This window comes from Chelmon rostratus, chromosome 16 (assembly GCF_017976325.1).
Source record: "Chelmon rostratus isolate fCheRos1 chromosome 16, fCheRos1.pri, whole genome shotgun sequence".
NCBI lineage: Eukaryota > Metazoa > Chordata > Actinopteri > Chaetodontiformes > Chaetodontidae > Chelmon > Chelmon rostratus.
Window position 1 is genome coordinate 7350927 of NC_055673.1, and position 24092 is coordinate 7375018.

A 24092-nucleotide genomic window follows, 5' to 3' on the forward strand; every position below is an offset into this window, starting at 1 on the left:
GGCTGGAGCCTATCCCAGCCGTCTCTCGGGCGAAGGCAGGGGACACCCTGGGCAGGTCGCCAGCCTACCACAGGGCTACATATACAGACAAACAACCACACGCTCATTCACACCTATGGACAATTTAGAGTTATCAATTAACCTAAGCATGTTTTTGGACTGTGGGAGGAAGCCGGAGAACCCGGTGAGAACCCACGCTGCACAGGGAGAACATGCAAACTCCACACAGAAAGACCCCAGGCAGGATCGAACCGGGGATCTTCTAGCTGTGAGGCGACGCTGGTTTATCATATAATTCTAGTCAAATTATAATACATGACCGTTCTTGCAACCCAGATTCCAAAAAAACTGGGACGCTGTGTGAAATATAAATAAAACCAGAATTCAATCATTTCCAAACTGCGTTTACCAACAACAGTTTTTGAAGTCTTCCTGAGCTCATGTAGTAACAGCCTTTTCATAATCCTGTTCACAAAGTGTTGAAGCTCGCTCCATCCTCGCTTGTGAACGACTGAGCCTTTCCAGGATGCTCCTTTCATACCCAATCATGATACTATCACCTGTTAACAATCAACCTGTTTACCTGTGGAATGATCCAAACAGGAGCATTCCACAACGTTCCCAGTCTTTAGTTGCTCCTGTTGTTTGAAAGGTGTTGCTGCATCAAATTCAGAATCAGCAGATATTTAAAAAATCAATGAAGCTGATGAGGTCAAACATTAGATATGCTGTCTTTGTACTGTTTTCTATTGAGTGTACGTCAGAAAGGATGCACGAACGATCACATTCTGTTTCAATTATGTTTCACTCGGCGTCCCAACCTTGTTTGTTTAGGGTTGTAATTTCTGATTGGACCGTGACATCAAAGACGTTTTGATATAAACCAGCTTTCTCAAACTAAAAGACGCTGCTGGCGTTTCTCATAGCTGGTATTGATGTTGTTATCCAAAGTTAACTTATTGTCTTGTAAGACTCCACGATTTCTACCTCCTGATCACAGTGTTGCATTGCAGAGTGGTGACGTCTAAAATCTGTCACATTTAATGGCACCAGCTAAAAAAAAAAAATCACCTACAGAATCATTTCAGCCACACGCCCTCTAAATTCCTCCTACTGAGATGTAAGGACAGTAGGATTTAAATAAAATAGGCTGTTACTTTCACACCTCGCGCCTTACACGTTGCTCGCTCTCGCAGGAATGCTTCGTCACATCTGTCACCACAGACCTGATGTTCTGTCTCACTATTATTAGTCTCTAATTACAATTTTAGCCTGTTGTGCTGCACTCATGGTACAGTAAATCTCTTTCGACAGGTACATCAGCTAAACACCTAAAATAAGAATGTAAAAATCATGCAGAGTAAAGACAGTTTTTTACAGGTGGAGGCCAAACTAGCACCTGTATGGTAACAGGCAGGGCAACATCAACAGAAAAGAATAGATGGCGTGATATATGTTGATGATATGTATCTGGGACAAGTTAACCATTTCACCGCCAGTGGGATTTGATATTTTTAGTGCACAACAGGCTAAAGCGCTGTGGCACAATGCACATGTTCCCCATTCCTTCAGTGATCAAGACTGGAGGTTTTAGAGCAGTGATTTCTATTCAGCTGGTAATTTTGCATTACATTTGTCAGACTTAGCACCTGTCACAGTTTTCTTTTAAATATATTTGATGCTAAATTAACAACAATTAACTTTATGTTGTTGCACTTGGTCCTGGGAAGCTGTTGCTTTTTGATTTGATTGTGTCATGTTTTAAGGATCAGTGTGGAGGATTTAGTGGTATCTAGGAATGAGGTTGCAACTAACTGAATCCACCTTGCCTCACCCCTTCCCTTTCTAAGCGTGTAGGAAAGCGTACAGTGGCCCTCTCTAGAGCCAGGTGTCTGGTTTGTCCATGCTGGGCTACTGTAGAAACAATGGCGATACTCCCTCAGTCGATAGAAAGTTCTTAGTTTCAGGTGATTCACACTAATGAAAACATAATTTTGAAAATTATGTTCCATTTCTGCCAATATATCCCCCTAAATCCTACACATGGGTCCTTTAATGTTTTTTTTTTTCCTATTCTTTTTGTGAAAAAGCCATTTGGTGCGCTGTCACATCACTTTACTGATAGAATATACAGTAAGTAATTAGAAAATTTGCATGTGAAAGACTAAAGCGTGGGTTCTCACAATGAGAAAGGCAGATTCTAACGGGCTGCTCATTGTCATTGCTCTCTTTAAGTGGTGAAACAGGCATTTGAGGTAATGCAGATGGGACTTGCAAATATCAGTGGGCCTATAACCAATGGGCTGTAGCTAAAGATTCAAATTAGCATGACAAAAATGTGTTTCCAGAGAAACTGCTGACAAAAATGACCACTTTGTCTCAAAACGTTGCAAGGTTTCAGCAGCTTTTAAAGTACCCTGACTATGGAGTAATTACACTCAAATTGTATAAGAACCCACAACCCTCTGCAGCTGCACATATCGAATTCAGGCTTTTTCAAATTAATCAAACTGCTTGAAGTAATCCCTGAGTAATTCATCCTCTGCTTTTCTTTTTCTCTCTCTCTCTCTCTCTCTCTCTCACACACACACACATCATACTACTTTATTCTGTTTGATTGTCCCTTTTTGCTTTTCATGTCGTTACGCTTGCTGCTGCTGCTGCAGTTCATGAAGTCGTGCCTTGTTTTTAGCTGCTGATCTCAGAGAGGCAATCTGTTTTGATCTCAGTTGCATAATCATTGTAAAGTATGTATGTGTGTGTCTTCATTTAGTTGTGCAAAGTATACGCATGCATGCTGCAAGTTATTAATGAGAGCATAACTGAGCAACAATATTCAAAAACAAAGCATATGTAGCTCTAACTTGCACTTCCTGTTTTTAGCCAAAACTAACATTAGTAATATTGTACAGACAGTCATGGTTCCCAGAGGATGAATCCTGTTGACTGTTGGGATTCCCTGATGCCACCAACAGTTACAGATGTCCAGTGAAATATCTCAAAATGCTTCACAACATTTGATCAGGCATTCATGGTTTCCAGATGATAAGTGCAAATAACTCCTGACTTTTACTTCCACGCCCTCATCAGGTCAAAACACCTGCAAAACTACTGCCATTCCCTTCAGCCTTAGCTGCACTTTATGTTTGGTGCTAATTGCCAAATGTTAGCATGCTAGCACGCTAAACTAAAGACCACGAGTGATGATAAACATCTCATGTTAACATCAGCATGTTAGCATTGTTACTATAAACATTTTAGCACGCTGACCTTAGCATTTAGCTGGAAACATCACTGTTCCCTGCTAGCATGTCTGTAGCAGACATTTAGTGTTTTTTGGGTGTTTTAAGATGATAATGAAAACATATTCAGAGGTAAAATATTAAAAAAAAAAATGTAAAAACTAATTGGAAGCCTGAAATGGCATTTTCAGTTTCGTTTGTGTACCTGTGGTAGAAGGCAGCTCCAGTCAGGACGATGGAGTAGTCGTTGGTCCATTTCGAGGTGTAGCCCCAGGCGCGCTTCAGGGGATCCCAGAAGTGGCTTCTGGGAGGGTAACCCACGATCCGCTCAGGGAAGCTCCGCCACACCAAGAAGGCAAAGTTCACCTGTAAGTGCAGACGCGGAAGGCTTGGACACTGTGGCAACTTTTTCAGGAATATTGATTTCTATATGTGTGCAGCTCTGCTGAGTGTTCATTAATAACACACCTCACTGGTCAGCAGGACTGTATCCTCGTCCAGACTCAGCACTGCTTCTGTCTCTATGGCAACATGAGGTAGGAACCGACTGGTGGTCTGAGAGAGAAATACAGTAGGAAGTCTTTTAGCTCTGGTACTGCAGGGTACACGTTGACTGGCCTGTGCTTTGAGAGATTATGAGAATGAGCGACGGATGATCATGTTACAGTAAATCATGTTGAGTGACTGAGATGAGTGAGTCACTATAGATTTTGTCTTGGGAGTAAAAAAAAGAGAGAAGGCAAAGGAAGGGAGATGGAGATGAAACGTTGAGAGTGAGTGACATTTATGAAAGCTAACGCCACACGGATCGGTGGACATGTCAGATATACGTGGATAGGAAGAAAGACAGAGAAAAATACGGATCAAGCAGAAGGACCAGAGTATCAGACATGGAGTGAAAGAAAGAGAGATGCATAAACAAGCTGAGCAGCTGACAGTTTGTCATGCTGTCAGTCAGACGTCAGAGCAGACTTCAGTGAGCGGCAGTGGTCCTCACCTTCCTCCTGCCGTCTGTCACAGTGAGGGGGACGGGCATGGGGGGCCATTTGCTCCGATTGGGCGGCGGCTTCTCGCTGTTCCAGAGAATGATGATCTAGAGCGGCAGGCAAAGGGAATTTTACATAACACATCCACAGACTGACGCATTAGACTGATCAGAAATAGCTGCTGACATTAATCGAACAGTAGGGTTGATAAAACGATCAAAAATAATCATGGTAAAACCGCTGCTAGAGCTTTAGCACATAGTGTGGAAGACTGCATGCATTCTGAAAATTAGCATTGTGGCTGCATTATATTTAATTTTATCATAATGTCTTTACTTATTTACCTGCGAGCAGTATTTTGACTTGGAGACCACCTGAAGCAGCTTCATGATTGGCTGAGACTGGGAGACCAATGGGGAGACGGCGTGGATGACAGCAGTGAACTCTTGACCTGGACTGACCCCTGAACACGGTCATGAAAAAATAATGTGAGGGTAAGAGAGAATGTCTGTTTCAATATTTATGAGGTGCTCTTTTATACAAGAGACATATTAAAGTGTATCTGCATTAGTCCATCGTCAGAACAATTTAAAGACCCCCCCCTCCTCCACAGTGGTGGTATCAAAAAAAGCATTGTGGTAAAGAGGAATACATGCTGCTGACTGTGCAAAATTGTCCAAATGTCCTACAAACAAACACGTATGTTACTGGAAAAATCTGAATAATGTGTCTTTAAATAGACTGAAGTTATGACAATCCATATTTGTAGCAAATATTTTCGCATTAAAACTAATACAAACAAGGATTTTTGTAAATATTTGGTCATGATTTGATGGTCGAGTGTTGATTACTCGTCTCTACCTCCGCAGCTCTGAAATAATCCTCTCTTCACCATCCTGTGCAGTGATGATTTGCATGTTGTGCAGACACATTTAAATGAGGTGTGTGTGTTTACCTAAACCCAGGTAGTAGAACGGGAAATGTGCGAGGTGAGTGGAGTACTCCGGCAGGACCAGCAGGCCTCCTGGCAGGGAGTTCCACATGTATTTGTTCCTCGATATGTGAGAGAACACACGGTCCTTAATGATCTGGGGAGGGAAAGGAAATGAGGTTTGCAGTGTCAAAAGCAGAACATTTTGCTTGCTTTGTGAGGTGGCTGTTTTCTCGTGCTCGCCTAGCGTAAGCCTGCACCACATTCAGTTCTTCCTCTAAGCCGGTGGATGGGAGTCTTGGTGCTTAATGTAAACTCCACTGCAATTTGAGACCTGACGCACTTGTGTTTGCATATTCCAGCAATCCCTAATAATATGCTTTGTGCACTTCCTGTTTTGCACCAACAGGAGGTGTCCACGCAGCAGCGACACCGGCGTCCGCTCTGAAGCCCTCTGCCTCGCTGACCTCAGGCTGACTGCACAGCTGTCTCCCATGAGGAGAGGTTCCCCTCTGCATGTTGTATGTATATAAGCAGCTTATCACCAACCTCCAGAACCTCTCCTTTATTATCTCTAGTGTAAATCCCCAGCAGAATATACACCAGGGGCTGCCAGACTTGCCTTTCTAAACATGCAGTCCAAAGCCTACCACTTACTGCGTGATTTCTTTAGGTCTCACAGGGTTAAATCCATTGTTTCTGCATATTTCTTTATGTGATAAAATTTACAACCAGCAGCGTGTGCAAAAACTGCTCATATAGGGAGGTAGTTATTTCTTTTCATGCATCGTCTCACCCTTGGGCTAACCTTCAAATGACATTCTCTTAGATGGAGCAACTCCTTTGAAGTGCATTTCTTCTCAGCGCGTTTAAAGACAGGAGGGTAAAACAAAAGACAGACAGATGAGCAAGACTTGATGCTCGAGATGTGAAAACAGGGGAAATAATCCAGCTCTGTCTTTCTTCTGGATATTGCAGTGGCTGTTTCAGAGATGAAACATTTTCTGAACCTCACCAGTCAGATCATAGCGAGCAGGTTGAGACTTATATTTGCAACGTAATGATATATCATTTCTATACATTAGGGGATTTCTCTGAGACTTCAGGCGGATCGGATGTGGGCGGCTTTGAAATGCTCCCTAAGACCTACAGCACAACAAACAGCTGAGATATTAATGTAGAAATGTAGAACATGGGCCGAGATCCAAACCTATAATCATAATGATATAAAGGTGGTTTGATTCAAATGTGAAATCTCTGTTGGAAAGCGAGGGCTGATGATAGCACACAGGCAGTAAACCTGTGTTTTTCTTTCTGGAGATGTTTTCACTGGATGTTGCTGCACATTCCTGGACAGAATGGCATGGTAGGAGTATTCAGACGTATAAACATTTCAATTAAGTTTCTAACCAGTACTCAGCAGCCAAAAGCAGCAATACCCACAAGTGTTCATGTTAAGGGAGACACAAGGGGGTCAAAAATGCTATGATACAGGCAAAGTAGGCTCCAGACTTGTTACTACGGTTAAGACCAATGTTTAAAACCGCAAAATTTTTCCATCATAATCTTTCATTCCAATGGAATTTTTCGGTTTTGGTTAACTTTGACAGATTTTTGACCAGGCGCAAACCATCTTGACAGCGCTGACCAAAATGGAGGAAGCTATATCGCAGCTTATCCACTTTTATTGAACCCTCCATTGAACCCTCCTCTGTGGGGGAGTTCCACAAAAGGGGAATGTGTTTTAGACGGTTATCAGAAAGGAGTCAATCTGACAAACACGTCTTTTGAAAGATCTGTGTGAATTTATTGTCCCGTTAGCAACAGCGCTAACAAGCTTCCTACTTGTCAGTTGGCTTTTATTTCCTTTCAAGTAAAACTTCATTACATAATCTACATTCTCGAGCACAGGGTAGGAGTTTGGTTAGCTTGTGACTGACTAGCACTAGCATGCTCCCGTCTGACTAGCATGTTAGCACGCAGTCCACCTGCTACAACAGTTCACCAACTAGACCTGCTTGCTAATACTGCACTCACGCAGTGTTGGAAGGATGGGAAGAACAGGACAACCTCACGTCATCCCGACTCGGGAGAGTTCACACATGGTTCCATGATGGTTACCCCATACCCTCAAATTTCACACCACTTAAACAGCTTAATTTAGCAACTTTAGCAGTATTTGGAGTGTTTCATTAGCAATGAAACCAGATACAAACATACTACTTCCAGCTCCTTTTAAATTAGCTGAATCAGGTGCGTTAATATTAATGTTTATTGTCTTATTTTGATGTAACTGCCAGCAGTGGTGACCCTGCGGCCATATTGCCACGGGCTTGTGGACGCTTCCATTCACCAAATGTGAGATATCGTAGCTGACAGCAATTCCAATCTTAAACAGGCGGCTGGCGTGAGCATTTTTCCCAACATGGTTGCTCATACATACTTTGAATAAACTGTGTACTTTTCTGCTAGCAAAAGAATGAGCACAATAACTGTGACTGTGACTGACTGGCGCTAGCATCTCCCCGCCAGGTTAGCGCGTTAGAGGTTAGCTCGCCAGCTAGCAGCTAGCCCTGCGGGTCGTCTCTACGCCACATATTTCACAAAGACGTGGATGAGTTTCACTGTTACTTCATGCTGAGTGTGTCATGGCTGAGGCTGACCTCCAGCGTGGTGAGAACTATCTTGTCCACAGAGGAAAAGTAGGCTTCCCACAACATCTGGGTCCTCTGTCTGAGGGCCAGGACTCTCTCGTTTCCTACTGCTCTCACTGTGGATGGCACCTGAGGACAAAAGATGAGACGAGTCAGAGATCCAGACAGAGAAATGAAGAAAGAATAATTAAAAAGAACAGAGAAAAAACCCCCACATAGACTTGTTTTTAATGCAAATTGCGTCTCTTAAAATAGACAAAGAAAGGAAAAGGCATTTAAGTGATCAAACTGTGTAAATTGAGTCGAATGGTTGTTTAATCCCGATAAACAGAAAAAAACAAAACAAAAACAATTTGACACAGAGCTGATTTGGGGTCTGTTGTTCAGATAATTACACCTTAATTAGCAAGGACTACTTTGGGGTTTTTTGCGTAAATCACCAAATTAATCACTTGGAGAGTTAAGCTCAGCGGCTCCATCAAAGTGAAAGGAAGCCATGTTGAACTGAGAAAAGTGAGCGGTTGACTCCTTTAAACCCCTCTGTCTTTACACATTTTCTAATGAGCGGCAGTTAAAGAAGCCAGGAGGCCGCTAAATCTCTTTCTTGTCCTTTTTTTCATGTACTCCCATTCCTCTACATGTCACTATTTCACCTTTCTTCCCCTTTAATTTCTCCCATCCTTCGTGTTTTCTCCCTTTTTTTTCTCCACTAAGTACATCTGAAGGACGGCTTCACTGTAGTGTCGTCCTCAGTTTGTCTGAAGTCTTTGTCCTCACGCTGCCTCTTGTGCACCAGCCTCACACTGCTTCACCTCACATGGTAGACAGTGTGAATGTGTGTATTGTGTGTGTGCTCCCATGTCAGAGTTTTGCAGGTGTGCAGAAATGCCACTGATGAGGTCGGCTCATTCAATCCAATTCTGCCATCATTTGAAAATGTCTCTGCTCTGAGCTCTCGGGGGCTTGTTCCCGTTCATTAGCTGAATGCCAATTCGTGTCCTCTATTGGCCGAGATCGAAGCGGATCAATGCAGAGGAGACATGATGTAATTTGTGTGAGGGGGAGAGATAAAGGTTGTGGCTGAGAATGAGCCGGCTTTGCTTTCTCATTGTGTTTATTTGTGTGGATGTGCGAGAGGATGAGCAAGTGAGCGCTTTTGAACTGAAGCTGGATTAAGGCCTGTTTAATCTCAAAGGGCCCCAACCTGTAACCACAGCGTTTGATACAGGTAATCGAGAGCCAAAGTCATGCCGTCACGTCCGGGCGAGCCTCTGTTCTGTTCAGCTTCTGCAACTCAATGCAATCTCTCACTCTGAATTTCTTTCATGTGTCTTTCTCAAGAGAGGTTTACTTTACTTTAAAACCAAACAGCATCCACTGCAGCAGCTGATTACTACTGGAAATGGACACTTTCATGATTTTAACAAAGTTAACTCCTCTAAAGTCATTTTTCAACTTTCTCTGTCTAAAACCTTTACAGCGTTGGATCTTCTCTTCTCTTCTGCTGTGTTTACAGTCATGTCTGACCTAACTTCAGCCATGACATTCACTCATAAACTCACGTCTTCTGCCGAAATGCGTTGTTAAGACGGCAAACATCTAGGGTTTATTTGAAATTATGTTGTTATGTGGTAAATTTTGTGGGATGTATTTTCAGGTATTCTTGTAGTTGCTGAGGTCAGTGGGATTTTGAATGAGGTTTTCTTACTTCTTGAGCAGAAAGTATCACTTCAGCCCTTTACATCTGCTTTGTTGCCCAAGAGCGCTGCTGTAAGGAGGAAAATATCGACCTTGATTCTACATAAAATAATCCCTTTAGTAGGGATCATTATTTAGCTTTTTGTGCTTTTTGTTTTTCTTTAAATTAATGCATACATTTATTAGTGTTTATTTTGAATGTTAAGAAACAGAAACATTTTTTGTCTTCAACTAATTTGATAAAATTAGGTTAAATGAAAGTGCGCAGAAAGTGCCAACAGGACGGGAAGGTGTTCTTGTCAGTGCAGACCAGCAGAATGACAAATACCTGACTTGTTTAGAACTTGATTTTGACATCACAGCCAATATTTGAGACTTCTAGAGCGAGAGCAGCGCACAAGCAGAGCAGCAGCTTCGGTCCTTAGTCAGTGAACACATGATGCGTTCAGGTACTGTACTGAGTGTACGTCACCTGTCGTTTGGCAGCGCTCGGAGCTGCATCACTGTAGTTAAAACAGAAGGGCGTAGACTTGAAGTGTAAAAATAAGCTTCAGGATGGAGGCTGAGTGATGTTATGCAGCCTGCGTAGCCAAGTGTTCTGTTTTGTCAGACTTCGTCAGACTTTAATTTGGTGCAAGGCCAGCGACTCATTTGCATTTTCGGTCTACTTTTTTCTATTACTGGAAGCATCCGCTGAGGTTTGCTCAACAAAAGATGACCTCATTTGTTGAAGTACGGCTGAAACACAAAGTTTGGGGTATGTGCCAACATAAAACCTGATTTAAAACTGCTCTTTCATGAGTCTTTCAGTCGGATGTTACAGAAAAAAAAAAAAAAGGTAAACAATGTTGAAACCTGTTCTGATGGACCAACACAACCTATAAACTTGCTCTGATCTGTTGGATTGCTGTTTGTACTCTCTGCTGGCGAAGGCGCTTTCCCAATTGATTTTTATCTCTGAAAGTACAGTAATGGCCCCGTGGCATGCCGGGGCCCTGGACACCCTAATGGTACATCTGCCCGTCAGGGTGTCTGAGTTGCACGTCTTTGTAAGTGTGCACCTGCAAACGAGCGTGAGCAAATTCCTCTGCGTGTTACCTGTAGCAGTAATCTCTCATCTCCCTCGATGACCGCCTGGTTCCACTGTATGACATCGGAGAACGGCAGCTCCCAACCGTTACTCAGCAGCACTGGGATACAAGCCGCCTGCACACACACACACACACACACACATAAAATAATTAATTTAAAGAGACAGAGTAACTGATAAACCAACTGATATCATGCAGAGCAGGCTAAAAAATTCCATATATATCACTTTAATTTTGATCAGCTGCAGTTTGACTGGGTTCCTCCCATGCTGCCGGCTCCTCTTTGGCAGTAAACAACATAACATGACTTGCTGCAGCTGCATGAATATAACACAGTCTGTACGAGTTCAGTCCCAGCTGCTTGGCGCTGTGATATCCCAGGCTGAGCAGATAATATGATCAATGCTCTTGTGTGTAAATGCATGTGCAGCTGAGTGTGCGTGAGACCCCTATAGGGTGGCTGGAATGAGTAACAACTCCTGTGTCTCCTTTCCCAGGAAACCCTGGAGGTTTGTTAAAGACTGTCACTCTCACCCAGATGTGGCTGACAGGGCCAACTCTTTGTGTACTAATTAGGTACAACCAGTGAGGGGACATCTGCAGGGAAGGAGGTAAAACGAGGGAAAAAGAGAGGGATGAGGGGATGTGAGGAGCATAAGAAGGAAAGGGCTGATACGTGCAGGCATCATGCTTCATTGAAGTGGATTTTTGATGTTGCCTTATCCCCTTATTCACTGACAGGTTTTTGATGTTGCTTCACTTTTTTTTTTTTTTTTTTTGCTTTCCTAACCCTTCTTCTGCACTCCTTTCCATTCCTCTCTGCTGCACTCTCATCCCACCCTGCTCCCTTCCTCTTTCTGCTCGCTGTGGTCTGGAGTGGCTTGGGTGTTATTTGTTTTCCCACTTTTTTTCTAATTAAACCGCCAGAGAACAGCAGCCGAAAGTGGTGGAGATCAAACGCTCTCTCCGGCCCACCGGGGCTCCCCGACGCTGCTGCATTTCATCTGAGAATAGACCTGCTGAAGGACACTCCGGCAAATAGGACGACTTGTATGTGTGTGTATGTCAGAATCAGCCCCGGGTTACAACGAGGTCACGCAAAGACTCCCAGAGTGATAATCCAAATTTGAAATGCAGCCCGAGGCTCGCCCGAGTCTTCTCCCTGAGAGATGAGGCACCATGAGGGGGAGTTTCGAACATTTCAAGCCCTCCCTGCCTGGAGGTAGGGTAATACGAAAGCCGTGTGCTGTGTAGTTGTTTTTGGTTTGTTTGCGTTGGGAGGTGAAGACGGGGAGGCTTTGAGTAAATGTGTGTGTGGAGGAGTGTGCAAATGTGTGCCTGTGTGTATACTGGAAAGCTGGCAGTAAGTTTCTCACCACACTGGTAATTGCCAGTTCTTTTGTGGGCTCGGCTGGCACTAAAATGTAAAAAAAAAAAAAAAAAAAAAATCCCCCCAGCCGAAAATTCTCCAAAAGTACCTCGAATGGAAAAAGAGAGAGGACGACAAGACTAAGAGAGGACAAAGAAAAGAAGACAGGAGGAGAAGGGGACCGTGACTGCTGCCTGCTGCCTGCTGCCAAGCCGAGTGGGCTGTGTGTGGATTTGTCCATTCAGCAGACATCAGCGGTGGGGCAGGCTGCCACTCCTATGGATGCTTCCGGACCATTCATGCACACACTCACAGCCCAGGAGAGCAGTGCAGCCGGGGAACAGCGTCGCAGCCAGAGAGTTCAGTGTTTGGCAAATCTAAAAACAGCCACTACTGCTTCCTGCGCTGGTGTGAGACTGTCGACTTGGGTGGCAGAAGGAGAGCTGCAGCAGCCCGGCGGGTTTCAGCCGTTCTCTCACTCACGTTGCCTGCGGTTTCTTCATTGTTTGTACACTTGCACATTTCACTGATGGACCTAAATGAACGATGCCAGTGTTTGCACAAGTGTGTGCGTGTGCGTCCGTGTGTGTTAATGGACCCATTTTAGTTTAAAAGGCCTAGCAAATAGCAAATAAAGCCTTTATGGCTAGATCTGCACTCAACACAACACAATGGTCTGGGGAAAACACTTGCAGATGTGACCATTAAGGTGTCAATAACCAACAGAGTACATAAACTCCGGCTCTGGAACATAAACGTTCTGCATCCTGTGCGTTTCCTTGTTGATTGAACTGTATAGGAGCTGGATCTCACTAAATCTGAGCCCTTTCCTGGAAGAGTGTAATTTGGTCACTGGGTGCTGTGCAGAGGGAAACATTGCAGCTAATGTTTTGATGATTGCTGTGTTGGCATGTAGACATTTTAGCTGTTTGTTTTTGTGGACCTCAGAGAAATTGGAGAGTCCTGAAGTACTCAGGCGGGATGAATGCAGGAGAGACAACAACACAGTTTCACAAAGAATATAAATCAACATTACTTGTGGGTGTTATGTAATTACATCTGACACAGCATGCCTATGTTAGGGAATGAGTTATACTTGTTGACGCATACAGTGTTGCAGAATATCAATGAGCTTGTGCAGGATGTGGCAGATGTTTCAAATCTTGATTTTGCGCAATAACATTAAATATAGAAAAATCTGCTTCAGATTTATGTGTTTGCACTGACAGTGGAGGCAGAGATGGGTGGTTTGATCATCCTCTGCACAGATGAAGGTAAATTTGGTTGTTCATTCAAAGCATTAATCTGAAATTGGTTGTAGACACAGACTCAACGCTAACGTATTAAAATTGACAGTAAACATATGCAGCGACCTGTTCTGCAGGATCTCCTGCACAGATTCTTGGCAAAGGTGCTTAAAAAGTGAAATCCTCTCCATACATAACCGCGCTGCACAGAGGTTTACGAGTGCGGTGCCACTGCAGTAAACGCCAACTTGTCCACTTAGTAATTACTCAGAGTTTAAGTACAAGTAAAAGCAGCTAACTGGCTTCTTTAGGACTTTGTGTGTGTGGTTTGATCAGATTTGATTGGCAGTGCTGGCAACATAAGCAGACAACCTCACAACTGTTATCACACTTTGAGTCAAATGTTGCTAAATCCTGATCGGTGCTTCATGACATCATGCTTTCCCAACTGAGCTCCACCCACTTTAAACCAGTGGGAAGAGCACATGCAAAAATACAACTAGAGCAATCTCTCATGCACATACAGCATGATTACACCGCTAAGGAGGCTTGAATAATGAATGCTGTTGATGGCGTGTATTGCAGTGACTAATATTTACCTGCAGTGACTCCAGGAAGCGGAAGGAGCCAAGGCGTCGACCTCGAGGCACCAAACAGAAGGTGGAGTTGTGGAGGAGCTCCTGGTAATCAAACCTAAAAGAGAGAGAAGAACAGTTACAATACATGAATATACATGTTTCATTTTAAAGGTGAATCCTCAATTAAAAGAATACAGGACAACACAAAATGATGTGCATAGAGACACGTAATTCCAGGGGCTGAGATCAGAGATTGAAGGTAATATCCATAAAAATGTTGCTCTAATACAAATTGTGATTTTAGTCCAAACTTCAGAAAATGTGCAGAAAGCAGATTTCGATCCGCAGGTGCTCTAAAAAGCAGGTATGGGGTTAAATTAAAATGCGACGGCTCTGGGTCTTGGTAAGACAGAACAAAGTGGGGATACCTATGAGAGCTGAGCTACAGGAAGTCGAAGCCTCAGACTGTGAGAGCGCTACACAAGGATGCATCCAGGGACAAAGTTTGAGATGAATCTTACGGCGTCTACCAGAGAGTCGTGGTTCGATAAGTTCTGTGGCGGCAGGAGACTAAACTGGAGGATAGACGAACATTTTCAATACAACTGCACGAAATGATGCATCAGAAACCGAGATGTGACCTGATCTGACTACAGAGATTCGGATTCAGATGGTGCGTTTGTCAGTTTAAAAAATGTTTGGTGTTCATATGCTAATACAGATGAATGTTTTTTACAAGCTCCATATTTTTGCGAGGCGAAAAGAGGGTTGTTAGGGTAGCATGGAAAGCTGCTATGTCAACAATCAATATATTGATCCGTGGAGGACCGCACCAGAAGAGCGCCGACCCCCACCTTGTGAAATAACTCAACCGTAGCAAACAAATCTAATAAACAGGCTGCCACCACGGCGGCGCACGCTCCTTTTGATGTATGATATTTAACATCTGTCGCACATAAAATAAACCAGAATTTCTGTGGCTTTTCCTTTCTGATGTTTAGTCATAATGGCTCAGATTATGTGCAGTAATAAATCTTCAGCCCTCCTCCACAGAAATACTGGCACCGCGACAGATAGCTACTGTACGTTGGAAAGTATATCCATCACTGAGCTCATAAGTAAATATGGCCTAATCTCTGTTCTCTATTGATTTGTGCTGTAGACAAGAGGGCCTGAACTCGAGCCAGCGTGAGCCATTTTGAGTGGGCTGCTCCCGCTGGCTGCTGCCATGCGTCACCCGCTCTGCGCTCATATTTCACGCCACGGAGAAGAAGAAGAAGACGAAGAAGCCACGTGGAAACCTCTGCATCAATGCTCGCCTTCACCCGCTAAGTGGGACGCCATCGGGCGAGTGGTGCAGCGGCCTCACGGTGGAGTAAACAGACGTGGAGACAAACGGGCTCTTATGGGAGAGTCTCCCCTCGCTCTGCTCCTCCTTGCTCTCATCCTGCTCTCATCCTGCTCTCTCCTCTCCGCCCTCCTCCTCCTCCCCGCCATCGTTCCCCCGCATCCAGCTTTCTGCTTGTTTGCTTGCAGAAGGAACAGTCAGTGTAAAATATGCCTGCCATTAATCTTCTCACCGGCTGAGTCGTTTATTTAACCCTCCATGACTGGCGAGACGCAGGCCTCTTTTGCTCCCTGGATGAGAAAATTGGGATTTCATTGCTGACGTCGGCGTCATTCAACAGCGCTGCACTCAGCCCTGGACATCGAGATCTGAATGCATGTCACTGTGCGAGCGTGCATGTTCAATATGAATGTGTCAAAGCACACACACACACGCAAACACTCGCATCGCTTTACTGAAAGGCGGCCTTGTTCGGCGTTAGCCACGGTTCTGCTCCGATACTCCTCCACCTGTTGACAGAGCTTTGCCGTCGCCGCTGCTGTACATATACATGTGTGCGTGGGCGTGTGATGGATCTGTGTGCATCTGCAGCAATAGAAATCTCCAGCATGGAGTGTTGGTGCACATTTGAAATCAATCTGCGAGCGAAAATACCCGTCACGACGGTTAAAGAGATTTGCGTGATGTATTTCTGTGGGACTTTGTGTCCAAATCTTGTTCTGAGCTCGGGATTTAGGTAAACACATTCATTTAACTATGCTGTGGGTTAATGAATCTGTAGATCACATCTGTAAAAATGTGCAACTCCTCTATGAACTCATTTGAGGAAAGAGAATAAATAACTGGTGTAACAGAGAGTGTGAGCATTAAACAGAATACATACTCACTTCTCCTTGAGTAAATATTGTGTTTGGGTGTGTGTGTGTGTGTTTGCATGTATCCTGTCTGATGTGAGACAGTGGGACTTCTTGTATGCTGCAGATGTAGTGAGACTGATCTGGTTGGTCTGACCCACTTCTCGCTGTTCCTGCTGTTCGTGCGTGCTCGTGCGTACGCGTCTGTGTGTGTTTGACAATGCGTGGCTGAGTCGGCACGCTTGGATCCAGCAGTCTAGTCGTCCGGGCTGCTGTTCTTTAACGAGGGACCGTACTTAAATGCAGGGAACAAGTAAATCATTTAACAGCACTTTGTTTCCAACAACAAACGAGCAGGCCTGCTGTGCGCCTCCTTCACTCCTCCTTCTGCCTCTCTCTCCTTCTTTTCTTCTTCCCTGCCCTTTGTCTCAGCATTTTTGAGTATGCATGTGTTTGTTGCTGTCCTCCGGTACATGGCTTCCATGTGCATACATGAGAGGTTGCAGTGTGGGTGTTGTGTATGCGTATGGATTTGTCCCGCATTACTGCTCTGTGCCAAATAACCTTTCTATGTGTGAATGTGCGCCTGTGCATGTGTGTGCGTCAAAGAGCTGAAACAATAAGTCTGTTAATCACTTGGTAGAAAATTCTATCCTTCTAGCCTTCTAAAATTTGAGAATGTCCTCATTATCTTGGTGTTATATGATTAGAAACCTTAAATGTTTGAGTTTAAAACTGGTTCTGAAGATGTGATCGTGGACTTATATGAACTTGTGATGGACAGTTTTCTGACGTTAGACCAAAATATTAATCCAGTAATCGACAACGCAATCAAAGTAATCAATCAAATAGATATTTTCACTTGCATCTGCTGTTATCTGGAAGCAGATAGATTTGGTTTTATCCGTCAATACACTGGAGCTAAATGAAATGTCTGTGTTGCTCACAGCTTTGAAAAATCACCTTACATAGAAAGCAGTATTTTATATCACAGTATCATCACATTTATTTATATTATTATTTTTGGCCAAACCAGCGTACAAGCTACCGCTGATCCAAATCCAATATTTCCATGAAGCAGCAGCATATATATGTTGAGCTAAGTGAGAAAAGTATTTTTTTTATCATTTGGGTGAACCGCCCCTTTAAATCCCTCCTCTGCTTATCATGAGACATTAAAAACTGAGCTTTTGCATGAGCGGCTGACTGAGTCTGTGTGTCTGTGACTGGGGGCTGGTAGGTAAGCCCAGCTAAGTAACAATGACTCACTGTGTATTCATGTGTGTGTGATTGCATGCATGTCATTTCATATTGCGCATGGCAAGGAATGCACCGCGCAAGACTCCCCGCATGCTAATGTGGGAAAGCATGCATGCAGCATATGTACTGCGGTGTACATGTATGCTCTGCATTTACACTGTAATAACGGAGAGTTCAAATGACTGGCGTGTGCACTGGACGACAGTTTGCATGATTGTTATCTGCAAGCCCGCATTGTTAATGTGCTCAGATCCACCGTCTGTGGATGTGGATTAGATTAAATAACAGAGCAGATATACTAGTAGATTACTGTAATGTCAAAGTGCATATATAGATGAATACAGTGGATTTATCGTGGAAGCACGCAACTAAGAATGCAATATACCGTATACTGTGTACCTAACGATTATGTCCACTATCAATTAATCTGAAGATTCTGTTTTGATTCACTGTTCAGTCTCTAAAATGACAGAAAATGCCCATCAGAGACAAAAGCCACATATTTAAATCTGTTGTTTTTGCTCAACCAATAGCCTTAAAACCAGCAATATTGAATCTGCAATGATATAAAAAGCAGCTGCTGTAATCAATACTCACCAGTTCCCCTCAGATCTATGGAGCTATTTAGCACCTTTCAGCTAATTGTTTTGCTTTTACAGCCCACAATTCTTGAATAAGCATCAAATCAAAATATGCCCATGTTGTGTTCATGGCTTGTCTCTGCTGCCTCCGAGTGTCCAGAAAATCAGCGAATGCAGGCTTATTTTGATGGAACATCATATATTTAGCATTTTTGCCCAATAAAAGAGTTAAACTATTAACTGATTATCAATCAGCTATTGAATTAACTGGCTAATTGTTTCATCACTGATGTAGTTGTGTTTGGGCCCGTGTACAAGCTGCAGAAACACGGCGTACTTAACGTTTTGACACAAGGTGTTATCTGAATGCATTTTCATCTCATTTGTATGCCTTTGACCGGACGTTGGTGTTTTTTGATGAAAATGATGATTGTGTGAACACTTGTATCTGTAGAAGTAAGCGCTGTGCAATGTGTGTGTGTGTGTGCACGCGTGTGTGCGTGCGTGTGCGCGTGCGTGTGCGCGCACACTGCTGCCTCCAACCTTTTTCCAATCACCCAGCCTCCCAGGAGGACAGATAGTTAAATATTAAACATCCAGTATGGAGCCAATATATGTAGAAGGATAAGAGAAGCTGATTTAGTAGTCAGGACACACACACACACACACACACACACAGGCATGCACACGCACACACACACTTCACATTACTATGCTTTTTCATATTTTTGTCTCAGATAGCCGCAGTCTCATAGAGAGACATAAATGGAGACACAGGCAACACATGTCTCACACCCACCCATGTCTCTCTCTCTCTCTCTCTCTCTCTCTCTCACACACACACACACACACACACACACACACACACACACACACACCGCAGCGGGCTCTCTCTCTTCATGTCAAGGCATCGGGCTCAGTGTGACACCACTATCATCAAAGCTGTGTTTACTAAGATGGCACCATCCTGAGCCGCCGACCGTGCACGCACGTGTGCGTGTTTATGTGCATGTGCGTTTTGTGCCGTCTGATAAGCAGATCTGCTTCTCCATCCTATCATCCCCCGGTCCCTTTCTCTCACTCACACACCCATCAGCTTCGCCCTCCCTGACTTGATGCCGCCTTACGTTTCTTCTCACCCTCCATTTTCTGTATGTGTGTGTGTGTGTGTGTGCTTTTCATTCATTTCTGCAATCAACAAAGCTGCTCGTCTGTGGCTTTCTCCTGTCTGCCTCACTCCTTCATGTACACTCATTCCTCATGTGTGCTAATCACTGACTATTGAATGAACATCGACTCGGTGAAAGCGGAGAGGCGAGGGATGGAGGGAAGCAGGAGGGAGGGTGGATGCTCATTGACTGACAGCAGCTTCTGGTCAGTTGATCTCCGCTCTGCTTCCTGTAAAGGTCAGGTGTCAGCGGAGCGTGTGCTTCGGCATCCGTGCGTGCGTGTTTGTCCCTGTGCGCGAACGCGAGCGTATGGTAGACCAAGGTTATGGATTAGCCGCCACAGCGCTAACAGGCCGGCGTCAATACTTTTCATTCTCGCGTGCACCTCACGGGACCTGAGTGGCTGTAACAACCGTCTTGGTAATGTCAGCACACACACATCAATGCACACATGGTCAAAGCAAGAATAAGCTTCTCTGCCACCGTACAATGAAATCCAGAATACAGGTTTAATTTTTGTGCACACCAGCATTTATCCTGCAGCTGGTCTTTCTAAAACGCCATAAACCAGTAGTAACTTAACTACTTTAACTCCACCACCTTTGTCTGACAGCTTTAGTTTTCACATTATAATTTTTTACAACCCTCCTGCCCAGTGAAAACCACGCATTTTGCATGCTTCTGATAAACAGAAAGATTTAGGGAAATTAGCTAAATGAACTATTTAAGAAGCCTCGCGGATCAGCTGGAAAATGCATCGTCACAAAGCTGAAAACAGGCTCTTTTTGTGAAGTCATGACAGGACAGCGATGCTACAAACATATGATGATCCTATAGAATATGATGCATTGCTGTAGAGTAAACTAGCCAACAGTATATACAGCAGTAAAATGCAACACACACATGAATGCAGCAGTGATATTAATCCAAAAACATCAGATATAATAGAACAACACATTTTACTGCACAATGAGTACTTTCACTTTTGCTACTTTCACTGTTACTTGTAGTGGAGTATTTTCACAGCCTGCTTTTGGTTCCTTTACTTTCGTCCAGGGTCTGAAAACCACTGCTGCTAAAAACAAATGAAGTGGGAAGAAAGTCAACTCTCCCTCGAACGCGATGCAAATCACATCGCAAAAACTGTTCTTTCATGCCGGGAAGGTGCGGCCCGTCTCCGCTCATCCCTGTCCTCCTCTGCTGCTGAAAGTCTGATCGATGCTTTCATCACATCCTGGCCCGACCACTGCAGTACCACATGTATTTTCCGATGTCCTTAAAAATGTTCAGCACATCCAGAACTGTGCTGTTTGCCTTCTACGCAGCCACAGTCCCTCCTGCAGGCTCCATTCCTACACGTCAGCCTCCTGTCCCCTCCAGCAAGGAACGAGGACCTTCTTTAAAGCCACCCCCTGCAACAACTGCTGCAATCTTGGTATATCTGCAAATCGGAAACTCAATGCTTTATTTTATGCAATGCTGTGCACAACTACTCTGCACTTCTAGTGTGTTGTTTTCAATGATGTCAACACTTTTCATCCATTAATCACACACAGGACAAAACAGGGATGTAAATAGGGATTCACATGAAAGTGAGCATAATGCTAACTGACTACTATGGGCTCCCTAGCTATTATAGTAGTATTTGGCTGATGCTACGATCCAGAGAAACCTGCACTGAGTTAGTAATATGATACCGTACAGAGGCCACATTATGCACAAAATAAAAGACCTGTACTGTTTATGAGCTGACAATGTGACTGCAGCTGCCAACGTTTCCCTGGACCAACAGTGGCAGGCTGTCGGGATGTGCGACACAGGGCGAAAGACGGAGGGAGGACAAAGAGATGAGACGATGGGAGGGTGGGAGGAGGAGAGAGGACAGGAAAGGGATCAGAGAAAGACACGGAGGGAAATGTGTGTGTAGCCAGCTGCTGCAGCCTCTGGGACTGAGGCGGAGGAAGGGAGGGGTGGAGGAGAGAAAGTCACCAAACTACAGCTCTGTCTGCAGGCAGTGGGTCAGGCGCTGGGCTACAACCCGCACTCAACATGCCGTCAGACAGAGGCAGGAACGACACATAATATCGCTGCTTAACGCTGTACGAAGGGCACAAGTGAAAAATGGTGAAGATTAGAGGGTACGGAGAGGAAAAGAAAAAAAAAGATGAAGAGAAAGAGAAAATAGACAGTTCAGGTTTCAGTGAGCGGAGGAATGAGGTCTTCTGGTATCCACTTACATTAAACACAGAGAGAAACCGACAAAGGCAGGGAGAGACTGTTAGGGAGGTGTCTCACAGAAGCAACACTGCCCATAATCTTCATTCCTCCTCATCATCATCTCTTCTATCTTTATCTTTCCTCTTATTTCAGTAATCTCTCTGTGTGTGTGTGAGAGAGAGAACGTCAGCAAGAGAAAGATAAGGTGTATCCAGATGTTAAATCCTTTCCTGCAGCTGTTGCATGTGTATATAAGGAGCTGTCTCTCTCTCTCCCTCACACACACACACACACACACACACACACACACACACACACACACACAGCCTTAACCTCAACCCCTAAATAATGATTTAAACTATGGAGACTTGCATTTTCTCCCCATAAGGAAGTGAAGTCTCCACAATGGGACTGTGCATGCAGATTTATGTCCCAACAACATGAGTAGTAAACACACACACACACACACACACACACACACACACACACACACACACACACACACAGCTACCGCCCAGCCTCATTGGTTGTCTTAATAGCAGATGGACAGATAAGCCACCTCCTTCTATCACTCCCCCTTATTCACCTCCCGTTCTCTCACTCTCTTCCCCTCTGCGTCTGTGTACTGCAACAAAAACTAAGAGTTCCTCACAAAGCTGATGCGACGTGTCGCATGCTGCATGCGCAGACAGTGGCTGCAGCGGCGTGGCGTTCGCAGGGGTTTATATTCAGAAAGAAACAAGGAGCTGCTCCGCTTCCAGATGCAGCAAAGATCGGAAAGAAGTTGGGAGAAGAATCATGAGTAACAATCCAGTTTGTCTGCAGTGTGACTCAAGCGATATCAGTCTATGAGCCCCAAACATCCCACCTCCTCCACCGCCTCCACCTCCTCCTCCTCTTTTGCGAGTCTTAAACACGAACCAATACGTTAATCTAACTGATAATCTAACTTCCTTAATCCTGTTCCTCATGAAGGGGTTCCAGCTCCTTTCTTGTGTGTTATAAAGTTATTAAGAGTTCACCACTGCTACTGAAACGTGCTGCCTGTGATGTTTACTGGTTATGATTCTCAGTGATGGAATGTAACTAAATACTCGAGTACTGTACTCAAGTAAAGTTCTGAGGTACTTGCACTTAATTTGAACATTTCCTTATTATGCTTCTGCTCCACTTCATTTTGAAAACCAATATTTATACTCTTCACTCCACTACATTTATTTGAGAGCTTTAATAATAAACTTTATTTATATCGTACAATTAACACATAAAATGCAACACAAAGTGCTTAACATAAAAGCAGATAATAATAATTGACACGACGGAACAAAACAAACAACAAAACATGTCCAGTGTTTGTGTGGTGAGTAGAAAAGCACCCAGGAGCGGCCTGTTGGGTTGATTTCACTGCAACAGTAAAGACCAAACACTGCGGGCCTTTTGAGGGTCTTTTTACCTCATGCTGAAGGTTTTGTCCATACGACGAGCATTTCTGTCATCAGCTGCAACAATCAGCTGGTTGTCGTGTGATAAAACACAGAAAACGAGGGAAAAACAGGATAAAACAGCCGTCAGGTAAAAAGAAAAGACACTTCAGGAAAAAGCTTTCAGGATTCGTGTTATTGATAAGAAATAAAAATCATTATCATCATTATCTGGTTACCTTTAATTACCTTTAATAGCTGAAACATTAAAGGGATGCTTTTGCACATTAACCACATCCTGTAATATTACTCTGAAAATGGCCATTCTGCATAATGAGCACTTTTACTGTTGGTATGTCGATGCTAATGCTATTGCTTAGATGTTTAGATGCTAATATTTATGTACTTTTACTAAAGCAAGACTTTGGATGCAGGACTTGCAACAGTATTTTTACACTTTTTACTCAAGCAAAACACGTCAGTATCTCGATTCTGCTGTAAACACGTTCGGGTCAATGATCCTTGAACTCAACGTTTGAGGGTCACAGCTCAGTTTTTCATCTATTAATTCTAAAGCTGAGTCTGCCGATGCTGTTTCATTACAAACATCACGTAATTTCTTTTGATCGCTGTTGTGTAACGAGCCATTTCTTTTCACACCTTCAGAATTCTACCTGGACTTTTTGTAAGTGAAGTTTCAACACATGAATCCTGTTTGTGTGTGTGTGTGTGTGTGTGTTTGGGAGTTGGCTCAAAACTCATTATCAGCTGTGTGCTGTTAGTCTCTCTGCTCGTCTGACTGGTTTGAAGTGGGTGTAGTTTTTTCGCGTGTGTGTCAAACTCTTTATAAAAAACACCTAAAGATGTTTCCGTAACTTTTATCGCTGCTTATGTAGTCATGAATATTTAATGTTATGGAGAAATGCTTCAGTTTTTAGAGCCGTTAGGGTGCTGACGATGGTATAAATGCAGCATCCCAGCGACCTTTTGCTGCATGCGCTTCCCTATCTTTCTCTGTCCTCTAATTTCCTCTCAGCTCTCCGCCGTCTACTCTATAATACAATTAATCTATAAAAGGAACTCGTCACATCAAATGTTTCTTCATTTTCAAACAGCCCTGCTTATTATGGATGCATACGTTTGTATTTGTAGCTAAAAGGAGACTTTAAAAGGCGAGCAAAAGGATGCAGTTCCAAGCTTTTTTGGCCGGCAGCTGAGACTTACTGGTATTTCTGTCTGCATTCTGGTATCCAGTCCTGAAATCTCATCCCCCTTCTTCCCTCCGTCCCTCACAATTACAGTCACGCCCTGAACAAACCACACACACACCTGGGCTCCACAGGAGTGTTTCAGATATCAGTCATCCACCAGGGTTCAGACACGGGGGATAACTTCTGCCTGCCGTCTCCGACTCTCGCAGAGAAGAAGACAAGGCGGTTATTTCTG

At 43.8% G+C, this 24092-nt stretch overlaps 1 protein-coding gene across 2 annotated transcripts in view; it reads right to left on the bottom strand.

Moving 5' to 3' along the window:
- The window catches only part of LOC121619583 (exostosin-1c), an 86241-nt gene that overhangs the window by 2526 nt on the left and 59623 nt on the right, over positions 1–24092 (bottom strand). For both annotated transcript variants that reach the window (XM_041955395.1, XM_041955396.1), the window contains exons 3-10: positions 13818–13911; positions 10610–10717; positions 7823–7942; positions 5184–5316; positions 4573–4691; positions 4240–4335; positions 3711–3797; positions 3448–3608 (exon numbers count right to left, since the gene is read on the bottom strand). In XM_041955395.1, the coding sequence (XP_041811329.1) occupies positions 3448–3608; positions 3711–3797; positions 4240–4335; positions 4573–4691; positions 5184–5316; positions 7823–7942; positions 10610–10717; positions 13818–13911 (918 nt within the window). The remainder of the gene's footprint in view (positions 1–3447; positions 3609–3710; positions 3798–4239; positions 4336–4572; positions 4692–5183; positions 5317–7822; positions 7943–10609; positions 10718–13817; positions 13912–24092) is intronic.